Source organism: Osmerus eperlanus, chromosome 11, assembly GCF_963692335.1.
Source record: "Osmerus eperlanus chromosome 11, fOsmEpe2.1, whole genome shotgun sequence".
Taxonomy (NCBI): domain Eukaryota; kingdom Metazoa; phylum Chordata; class Actinopteri; order Osmeriformes; family Osmeridae; genus Osmerus; species Osmerus eperlanus.
Window position 1 is genome coordinate 8635964 of NC_085028.1, and position 10976 is coordinate 8646939.

General features: G+C 41.7%; 1 protein-coding gene across 2 annotated transcripts; it reads right to left on the reverse strand.

The window, feature by feature from the left end:
* Nucleotides 1–30: 30 nt before the first annotated feature.
* On the reverse strand, nt 31–10497 carry LOC134029088 (von Willebrand factor A domain-containing protein 5A-like). Of its 2 annotated transcripts, XM_062473070.1 has the most exons (21): nt 10366–10497; nt 8251–8302; nt 7868–8070; nt 5862–6084; nt 5518–5693; nt 5213–5327; nt 4855–5030; nt 4596–4684; nt 4308–4452; nt 3903–3982; nt 3647–3761; nt 3327–3485; nt 3070–3173; nt 2645–2868; nt 2271–2318; nt 2059–2136; nt 1272–1301; nt 920–1086; nt 618–741; nt 367–512; nt 31–297 (listed from the first exon to the last, which is right to left on the reverse strand). In XM_062473070.1, exons 2-20 carry the CDS (start codon nt 8291–8293, stop codon nt 433–435), a joined length of 2379 nt encoding a protein of 792 aa, XP_062329054.1. In that variant the 5' UTR covers nt 8294–8302; nt 10366–10497; the 3' UTR covers nt 31–297; nt 367–432. The 2 variants fall into 2 exon arrangements, with proteins under 2 accessions (XP_062329054.1, XP_062329053.1); XM_062473069.1 differs by lacking the exon at nt 31–297 and having other exon boundaries at nt 306–512; nt 1251–1301; nt 1999–2136; nt 2244–2318.
* Nucleotides 10498–10976: the final 479 nt, after the last annotated feature.

Consider the following 10976-nt stretch of genomic DNA (forward strand, 5'->3'; position numbering starts at 1 on the left):
GGTTTCTGAAATTGGTGCCAAAGACGAATACGATATTTATTATTAGATTTATTGAGATGTATTATTGTACGGCATTGAAAGAAAATACACGAAACATTATATCAGGTGTCAAGATATTTGTAGTGCAGTTCAGCTAGTTGTTTGCGCAATATTTGTTAGCGAAACATTTCTCCGAGGCTAGAATTAATCTCTGGAATAAATGCAACTATACGATAAAATAGGCCCTAAGAATTTATCTGAGTTAGCTAAAGCCTTGCCGTTACATGCACAATACACAACTGTTAACCCTGACAATTTGTATTGATATATTCAGCAAATAAGTTCCAATAAGACTATATTGCTTGGAGTATGACAATGTTGCTGTTGGTGTACAGCCCAGGTACAGCATGTGGAGCATGAACAAAAGAGAAAAAGGTAGGCAGGGTGATCTTCTCAGAGTCCCAGAGTCTCCTTCTGCACCTTGCAACCCAACAGGGCATTCCCAGCTGCTACACACTCCGGAACAAAGGGCACTGGGGGGGGGGGGGGGGGGGGGGGGGATGATTATATTACTCATGATGATAGCATAATAACACTAGATGGTAAGGGTTTAACATGTCAGGACAGTTGAACAGTACCATTCTGGGCCTGGATCCATGCCACAGCTTTGATAGCCAGAAGTTGCCACTCGTCCTGGTCTTTGATCTTGAACCCATGGAGCCATATGAGGGCCAGAACAGTGGCCCACACTTCCTGGTCCACCTGGTTCCCCAGAATCCAGGGTGAAGGAGCATAGGAAGGAGAGGGGGCAAAAGAGAGAAATCAATTGTATCCATAAACAGGTGCTACACAGACAACATGGGCTGCTGCAGAAGTATAGTAACATTCACAGATCTGATGGTGGATGAATGGATCTCACAGGCTGTCATCAGTGACCCACCTGTTCAGGCTTTGTCTTGTCCACTTCCTCCAGTGTTTTCCCCAGCACAAGGACCAGGGCTGTCTCTAGGACCCAGGAACCAGAAGCTTTCTGAAGGGAGATCAGCTGGAAGAGAGGGTCCCTGGTCAGTTCAGGGACAGTGATGGTGTTTTCAGCCATTTCAAAGCCTGATGGAGAAAATACACAATTTAGTTTACAAGTAAAATATGTACCTGCCAGATTTCATAAAAAATATAGGTGGGTAGAGTACAGAAAACTGCCAAAACCCCCAATATTCAGAAGGGCTGATAGCAAATTCAGGATTTTAGGTTAAAAGACAAGTAACAAGTACCATGTTTGATTGAATGTGTACCTGCATCACAGTAAACTGAGCTCGGTTCACCTGAATAAAAAAAAGTTAGAAAGTAAAAATCATTGTATTTAGCATGTTTGTTAATCAATCACAGTTTTTCTAGCAGGACAAGCTATGACAATCAACCTTACTGATGGTAGTACTACATAGTACATAGCTAGCTTCAAACAGTATCATTCAAATACATTTACGTTTTTTAGGTTTTGCCCTAATACAACATTTGGTATTACTGTTAGCCAATATACAGGCTATATATTTTAAATGAAGGAAAATAAATGTCCAAGAGAAAAAGGCACTCCATGCACAACATGTTTTTTTGGCTTTAAAAATTAAATGTGCTTTTCAAATGCAATTGTCTTATTTGTTCTGTTCTGTGCAGCGACAAGTGACACGGGGCAAGAGATGGAGGCTGTGGTGACAGGGTCCAGTGGAGAGAATTTGACAGGTACACAGTGTGTACACAGTAGACTATATGTTAACTGGGTTATTATATGGAAATTAGTTTGTTGAATTGATTTTCATTATTGACTATAGTTAACTGATTATTGTTCTTTTACAACATTTAAAAGCAGATGCAGAAACAGAGAGAAGCAAGAAAAAAGAAACTAAGGGAGAATTGCCATATTCATTTTTAGATACTGTATTAGATCTAATTTTGTTAACAGTCTTCGCTAGCACTGCATGATACTTTATTATTATATAGCCTATTTGTATTAAGCAACTGTACACAGGTCGCGGGACAGACTGCGTTTACAAGTCCCGAGCTGATTTTCGGTCCCAGTCCGACCTTGGGGGACGGCTGAGTCACACATCATCATTGGGGCTGCACAACGTCTCATCATAGCCATAGGTGCAGCATGATTCACTGTGTGAAAGAAGATAACCAAAAAGATGCACTGAGTATCACTTTCCACAATTTACACAGCAGCACTTTTAAGAACGAAAATGAAACACTTTTCCAAAAATATATACTTTTTGTACTTTTTTTCATCAACCTACATGACATGGCCATAGGCATTGAACAAGCATAGCCTCCTCCAAACAACACTGTGAAAGAAGGAAATACGTCTGTAATATGTTCCGAGTGGATTTTCACACTACCTTTAGTCGCCATTTACTCTATATACAATATTATATTATTATTTTCTGAATACCTACTATAGGAATCTAATTTTGTAACAAATGATTCCCTGGTCTCGTCAAATTTTCCCACTTATTTGTGTTGTTTTCATGGTTTCTTTAGGTTTTTTTACTGTGCATTTCTTCCATTGTACATTAATTCCACATTATATATTTATTACTTCTATCACCTGCTATCAATGTAAAAAAAAAAAACTTTTGTTTAAACTAATTTTAAAAAGTAAGACACTTACTGGGTGTGGGGACATTCCTACGAAGCATCGGGCCCTTCACAGCTTCCCCACTGCCTTTGTGGACAGCAATGAAAGCAGTGAAGACACTGCTCACTCCTGATTGGACACTGAGATTAACCACTCTGTCTTTTAACTCTGTGGCCTTCTTCTCACTACCCCCCCCTCTCTCCTCCACTTCCAGGGAGCGGATCAGGGTTCGAGCCCCAAGTCTATGGACAGTTAGTCTGGACATGAGGAGAAAGGAGGGTATAAGAAAGAGAGAGACAAAGAGATTGAAAGAGAACAAAGGGAGGATTGAAAAATATCAGATTTGATGTGAAGAATGTCTTAACCTTACAATACTGCATGTACTGTGTGCTATGATCTAAGATCATGTGCTGGTTTTGTAACTTTGCCAGGTGAGTCAAAAACTCATTTCTGCATACCCAGTGTCCTCTGCAGGTTTGAGACTAAAGCAAAGCTGGTTCTTGACAGGCTGCTTCGCCAAGCTGTACTTCACTGTCACAGAGCCCTCAGTCTGTTTTGAGCTCTGTACATGAGAGAGGACATCAAGAAAAGAGAAGATGAAGAATACAATAATATAATTAAACTTATGGTTGCATTTTTCGCAGATACCATTTTTTTTTAAATACAGTAGCAATCAGTAATGCACATATTTTACCAGTTGGTGGCGTCATCTTACCTCTCCAGTAAGCTGGGCATAGATAAGTGACCTTTGACCCTGAAAGAGCACACTGATGGGTTGAGACAGAGGGGTGACAGACACACCCTTTGGAACTTTCCAATCAACAGCGATGTCAACAACAGCAGGCTGAAGAGCAAAGCGAAGCGACTGCATCACCTGGAGGAGAGGGAAGGACAGAGGGAGGAGGATAGAGGGGGGGGAGTGGGGATACAGTAGCCATGTTCGACAGGGTCAATTATGAATGCCACCAGGTTTTGGTTTATTTAATATACATTCCTCTTTTGTTCTCTGTCTGTCCACCTCATTGGCCCTCTTACTTTGGGTTGCATTCTATCAGTTCCTGTGATGAACTGGCTGTGTCCCCCTCCCTCCTTGGCGACCCCACTGATGAGGGCAGAGCTGGCTCCTTCTCCGATCCCAAAAGAAAAGCACCTAGAGATTGTGAGGACTTGATGTTACTGAAACATTACTTTGTAAAAATGTTGTGTTAATATAGGTGTCGTACCAAGACCTGAGAGTGGAATGTCTGTTAAGTGTATAGCATACTTTATTTGTAGTTTAAAAAAGACCAACCTATGAGATTTTGCATTCTTCTTGACTAGATCCAGGACTTGCTTGGTGTTTCCCACCTCACCATCAGTGAAGAGAAAGAGCTGAATATGTAAACAGGATGGTGTGTTGAAACATGTTAAGTTATCTTTTGTGCACACCTATGTTTGTATGGTTAGCATGTTGGGAAACACAGGTGGAAACAGTTTTCAGTTGCTAAGGTGCGGTCAATACAGAGCACTCACACTAGCCTGACTGGTTGTGTGTTTAAAATAGCAGCTGGTGACACGTGTAAAGCTGGTGCAACTTCATGAGGTGGTTTTAAGTGTGGGAGAATAATGTACCCTGGGGACGATGTGTCACTTCATCCAATTTATAAAATTGTAAGGCACATTGTAAACATGCATGTGTTTCATGAACGTGTATTACCTGTCTGGGCTGGTTAGGGATGCAGCTCTGACTATAGATATGTTTGAGTGGCTCAAGGATCTCTGTTCCGCCCATGTCAGCCCCCATCGTCTGCACCTTATTTAGAGCATTGTCCATAGTCTGCTGACTGTACTCCACACTCTTGCTGGAGAACAGATATACCAGCAAAACAACAATGATTTCCCCCAAACATATACAGATAGAGAAGCAAAAGTCAACATTACTTGTGGTGAATGTTGCCATTGGGTTCAAATAAGCAAGAGGAGGGTGGAGGAGAAGGGTACTTACGGGAAGAAGGACTCATAGTTAGAGCCAAAGCCAAAGATGTTAAAGTAGCAGCCCATAGGCAGACTCTTCAGCAAAAGCAGCAGAGTGTCCTGTAAGAAAAATGGAAGGCCAGGTGAAATCTGGAACATTTGTATATTTTTTTAACCTAATTTAGAGTATTTTGTGAGACTCTCTAAGAAAATGTGTTTGTCAGCCAGTCACTTTATCAAACGTTCAGTCAGTCGTCAAGGACTACTAAGGGAAAGATCAGTTACAATACCCTGGCACTGCCAATGCGTTCCTGTGCCCCTTCCCCTCTGTGCATGGGGCATGACATGCTACCAGAGCGATCCACCAGGAAAATAAACTCCCCAGACGAGGTCATGGATGACATCACAGACGTGGGGAACTCTGGGTAAAGGCTCAACATGACCACCGTGTCACCCATCAAAGAGCCTGGTCAGAGAGAGAGAGACAGAGAGAGATTAAAATGCTTGACAGTTGTAGGTCTATCTATGGTGTATATAATGTATATTATAGTGTATTACTATAGGCTGTTCTAGAATTTATTTAAACATTATATTCTATACTGTTCTAATTGAATGTTATCTAACTGGGATGGTTCCTCCAGGCCTCACCTGGTTTAGCGGAGGCCTGTCCTGACTCGACCACAGGAGTGGGCTGGTGGGCGTCTTTGTAATAAACCAACAGCTCAACATCCCGGTCAAACTTGTGTCCTGCAGCCAGGCTGATCTACAAACAGTACCAAAACAGCACAGTGTTCATTCATTTCATTTAGCGACACTTCCGTTCAAAGTAACGAACAGGAGGAGATTTGAACCTGTAAGATCTTTATCTACTACCACCGAGCTTTCAGACAATTAATGGGGCCAGTGAGTGGGAAATTAGCAGACATATACACACTCAGACAGATATACCATACCGTGGCTTGGGTTTGCTCCGGGTTGAGATAGTTGAGTGGATCCAAGGGACAGTTAGACTCTACTTTAGAGATGGGCCGAGGGGAGGACACATGAGCTTTGACAGACAAGTTGTAGGGCACAGCACTCGCGGGCACAGAAGTCACCTGGGCACTGCCCCCACCTCCACTGTTCACACCTAAAAGAGAAAAGGTCAGTAGAAATAAGTAAGTAAGTACATTTTATTTATAAAGCACACTAACACAGCAAGGCTGACCGAGGTGCCGAAGACATGGAGACAGACTGGAGCCTTGCCCTGGTGTTGATAGCTGAGGTGTTAGTCTGTGTGTGTGTTGATCTCTCTAACCTTGGGGCTCATAGCGGGGGTTCAGCACGGCAGGCAGGCATATCCTCAGCCCATCGTCCGCCTGCACGGCCAGCTCAGTGACGTACTCCAGCCTGATGGAGGCGCTCTCTCCAGGGGGAAGACTGCCCACGTTCAACTGGAACACATCTGAGCTTTGCTCGCTCTCCTCCAATAGGAAGGCCTGCTGGCCCGAGCTCAACGCATCATCATACTCTTCCCGAGCCTGAGGGACAGTGATGCGTCATTAATATGAGACACAACATGCAGTCAGGTCCATAAATATTTGGACATTGACACAATTTTCATCATTTTGGCTCTGTATACCACCACAATGGATTTGAAATGAAACAATCAAGATGTGCTTTAAGTGCAGACTTTCAGCTTTAATTTCAGGGTATTTACATCCAAATCAGGTGAACGGTGTAGGAATTACAACACATTTTATATGTGCCCCCCCCCCCCTTTTTAAGGGACAAAAAAATAATTGGACAAACTAACATAAATCTAATTGTCACTTTTAATACTCGGTTGCAAATACTTTGCAGTCAATGACAGCCTGAAGTCTGGAACCCATAGAGATCACCAGATGCTGGGTTTCGTCCCTGGTGATGCTCTGCCAGGCCTCTACTGCAACTGTCTTCAGTTCCTGCTTGTTCTTGGGGCATTTTCCCTTCAGTTTTGTCTTTAGCAAGTGAAATGCATGCTCAAATGGATCAGGTGATTGACTTGGCCATTGCAGAACATTCCACTTCTTTGCCTTAAAAAACTCTTTGGTTGCTTTCGCAGTATGCTTCGGGTCATTGTCCATCTGCACTGTGAAGCGCCGTCCTATGAGTTCTGAAGCATTTGTCTGAATCTGAGCAGATAATATTGCCCGAAACACTTCAGAATTCATCCTACTGCTTTTGTCAGCAGTCACATCGATAAATACAAGGGAACCAGTTCCATTGGCAGCCATACATGCCCACGCCTTAACACTACCTCCACCATGCTTCACTGATGAGGTGGTATGCTTTGGATCATGAGCAGTTCCTTCCCTTCTCCATACTCTTCTCTTCCCATCATTCTGGTACAAGTTGATCTTGGTCTCATCTGTCCATAGGATGTTGTTCCAGAACTGTACAGGCTCTTTTAGATGTTTTTTGGCAAACTCTAATCTGGTCTTCCTGTTTTTGAGACTCACCAATGGTTTACATCTTGTGGTGAACCCTCTATATTTACTCTGGTGAAGTCTTCTCTTAATTGTTGACTTTGACACAGATACGCCTACCTCCTGGAGAGTGTTCTTGATCTGGCCAACTGTTGTGAAGGGGTTTTTCTTCACCAGGGAAAGAATTCTTCTGTCATCCACCACAGTTGTTTTCCGTGGTCTTCCGGGTCTTTTGGTGTTGCTGAGCTCACCAGTGCGTTCTTTCTTTTTAAGAATGTACCAAACAGTTGATTTGGCCACACCTAATGTGTTTGCTATCTCTCTGATAGGTTTGTTTTGATTTTTCAGCCTAACGATGGCTTGCTTCACTGATGGTGACAGCTCTTTGGACTTCATATTGAGAGTTGACAGCAACAGATTCCAAACACAAATACCATACTTGAAATGAACTCTAGACCTTTTATCTGCTCCTTGTCAATGAAATAACGAACTCCCTTTATGAGGGAATAACATACACCTGGCCATGGAACAGCTGAGCAGCCAATTGTCCAATTACTTTTGGTCCCTTAAAAAGGGGGGGGCCACATATCAAATGTGTTGTAATTCCTACACCGTTCACCTGATTTGGATGTAAATACCCTGAAATTTAAGCTGAAAGTCTGCACTTAAAGCACATCTTGATTGTTTCATTTCAAATCCATTGTGGTGGTATACAGAGCCAAAATTATGAAAATTGAAAAAAGCACAGATTTCTTACAGACAAAATACAGTATAAGGTGAAGGTAGTAAACTTTTCTCAATAATTCATCACAGTCCTTAAAGTCAGTTTATTGTGCGGTAACAACATTGCTCTCACCTGCTTTTTCTCCTTCACATGGGCCACCACCTCGGTCTCTCCGATCTTGGCACTGAAGTGGCAGACAGCAGCCTCCGCTGGCAGAGGAAACACAAAGATGGCCTCCAGGGGTTGCTCCTCCTTGTTCTCATACTGCAGTGTGGAGCTCACAGTGGCTACATGGTCATTTACCTTGACCTCCACCTCAATACTCTTAAGAGGCACTGGAAAAGACATTGAAGGATGGAGCTTGGAGATTAGCTTTCAATGGACATTAGAGAGCAACTACCTTTGATGACTACAATGAGAATGTCCATAAAATGTGAGAGAAATGTATGAAAGTAACAAGTAAAAAAAGAAGAGGATTAGACAAATCAAGTGAATATTGACCACTGTATACATACCTGGTTCATTTTTTCCAGTCACCAGTCCACAGTGGCACACCATTTTGTTCACCTACAAGGGGGAAGAAAATTGCAGGTCTGTTACAGAGAGCAGTTAGACAGCATACAACAGCACTTCACATACTAACAGATAGAGCAACATAGTATGTAAGCCATTGTGACAAAAACAAACAAGGGGAACTGCAATTCTGTGCAAACAGATGAGTCATTATCATAAAGGGTGAGTCATGGATAAAGGTTAAAGGTCAGGAATGTAGGCAAGCCCTGCAACCATAAAGGGTTGGGGAAGTGTTTCGGCATTTGCAGTTTTGTCTTATCTGAGGTTTCACAGGGTTTCAATTTAAATGATTTTCAATACATCATCATCATCATAAGCTTTATTTCAGACACTTACTAGGTCCATAGATTAAAAGACAACATACAGACAAACCCATGACAGCTGCGCAATTATATATATAGGCTATATATTATATATAAATACTATCAGGGCCGGAGTGGGACCCATTTTCAGCCCGGGAATGTAATGCTCAAAACCAGCCCATCCCCACCATGGGAGGACCTAGGACCTACAGGTTTTGATGTGAGGTGAAATCGAAATCGAGGTGATTTTTTTCATTAATTTCAGTGCAAAATGGTTTCTTGAGATTTATGTAATATAAACATTACGTTGGACTCATTGTCAGAGCTATATTTTCCGTAAATTACAAACCAAATTTTTACCTGAAAGATTCTGTGCTTTTGAGAAAACATATTTTTCCCACCCTTGCAGGAACATCGTTTTATGAAGTGACAGATCTTTCATTTTTTACCTGGCTTTTTCAGTTCCTCCTGGCATCTTTTCCCCATCCATTTTATTATTTTCGCATCAGCTTAATCTTTCTAATTCCCTCCACAACAATAAGAAAGACAGCATGCGCGACAACTGAAAATGGAACTTTTTAATGCACGGTCTGATCATGCGCTTATTTAGATTATAACCTAGTGTAGCCTATTATCTTACTTATCAGTCACAAAGTAACTTAACAAACTCGTTTAATTCGGTGTGTGAAAAAACAAAGAGAAAGCAGCCGATCTGCTGGCCCAATTTATGAGCGGGCAGAGCGGCCCACAGGGAATTCTCCCCTTTTCTCCCGATGGCCACTCCGGGCCTGAATACTGTTAATAAATGAGCAATATTTTGGGGGGTGCTATCGGGGTGCTTTGGTCTTTCTTGGGGGTGCTGAAGCACCTGCTAGCCCCTCCCTAGCGCCGCCCATGCCGCCTGTCGATCTCGCGCTCCATCCTTCCCTCGTGAACAAGACCCCGAGATACTTGAACTCCTCCGCTTACAAACATATACTAAAATCACGAGGTACATAATTTTCTGAGGAGGCTCAGACGCCAGTGAGTCCACATATTAGAAAAGTATCGTACTGAACTTAGTTCCGGATTGGTCAGTACCAGGATACTGTTCATAGAATATACCCAGTGTCCACTTTTCTACGAATAAGATCAAAGTTTTGCAATACATATTTTCTTGTTTTCTTGGGATAATACATTTGTGCAACAAACACTACAGATTCCTTCGACCACACCCATTTTTTTCCGACTGCGTTTAAGGTTCAAAGGGTCATTAACTTCCTGTTTGATTGCAGTTAGTAACCTAGTTAAGAATTGGCAGTTTATATCGAAGTTGTGTATTCATTTAGAATACCCTTTCATCCAATATAATACAATCAATAGAATGACGGTAGGCTATATTTCAAGTCATGATTGGATACGCGGGTTGGTAATCTACATTATTATTTGTCATTCGTCCTTAATCAAATGATTTTGGACAGTCAGTTGCAATATCCACTGAACATAGCCTAATATGTAGGTTTGTTGCTTTACATCTAAACATACAGCCTGGCTAAATTTTTACTAGGTTGGAGCGTAATTGTAATCTATTCAATAGAGTCTATTGTTTCTTAAATCTGAAATGTATTTTTCCAAACCAGGTAGATTTGTCTTGAATATCGGTCAAAACCTGGCCCTTTATATTCCTTTAATATAATTGTACAAGCTGTTTTTTGTTTTAATAAGACTATTCCAGACATTTCAGTCTTTAAATAGTAGCCTACTATAGTTACCTACCGCCGAAGGTTCGTGAAGTGAAAATGCGTTTATTCCTGCTGTAGGTTCTCTTGCATTTGAAACAGAAACCTTTGAGTTACTGGACTCAAAGGGGAGGAGAACGACAGTAAACCACGTGTAGTCGCACTCAATTGGCCAATGCACATACCATTTACGCCCACTGAAAGTTTACGGTCCGTGTACCTTGTGGCCATTGGTTTTTCTATTTTGCAACCCGTGTTGACAAACGCAAAATAGGGCCGTAATATCGTTTTGTCGTTTTAGTAACTCAAACACACATTTAAGTATTACGGCTTGTTTTTGGTTGTTTCGTTTTTTTTTTAATAATGAAATAACCATATAACACAAATGGTATAACGAGCCATTAATCGTTGTTTTGATTATTCCATATCCTTTATGCTGATATCTGCAAAAGATGAGAAATGGGCTCGTAATATCGATTTGTCCATTTCGGATGTCAGAACCAGATGATGGGGAAATGCGTGGTTTCCGTTGTTTTGTTTTATTTTGGAATAACGGAATAACCATATAACACAAATGGTATACTGGCACTAGTGAAAAAGAGAGAGAGGGGGAGAGATGTGTAATGATTGGGGGTGTTATTACTTCCG

Excerpts from the sequence above, each read along its gene's own strand:
- LOC134029088 (XM_062473069.1), bottom strand. The coding sequence starts at position 8,293 with ATGGTGTGCCACTGTGGACTGGTGACTGGAAAAAATGAACCAG. Across the intron at positions 3,762-3,902 it reads AAGAATGCAAAATCTCATAG|GTGCTTTTCTTTTGGGATCG; the intron begins GTTGGTCTTTTT and ends CACAATCTCTAG. Across the intron at positions 742-919 it reads ACAAGACAAAGCCTGAACAG|GTGGACCAGGAAGTGTGGGC; the intron begins GTGGGTCACTGA and ends CTGGGGAACCAG.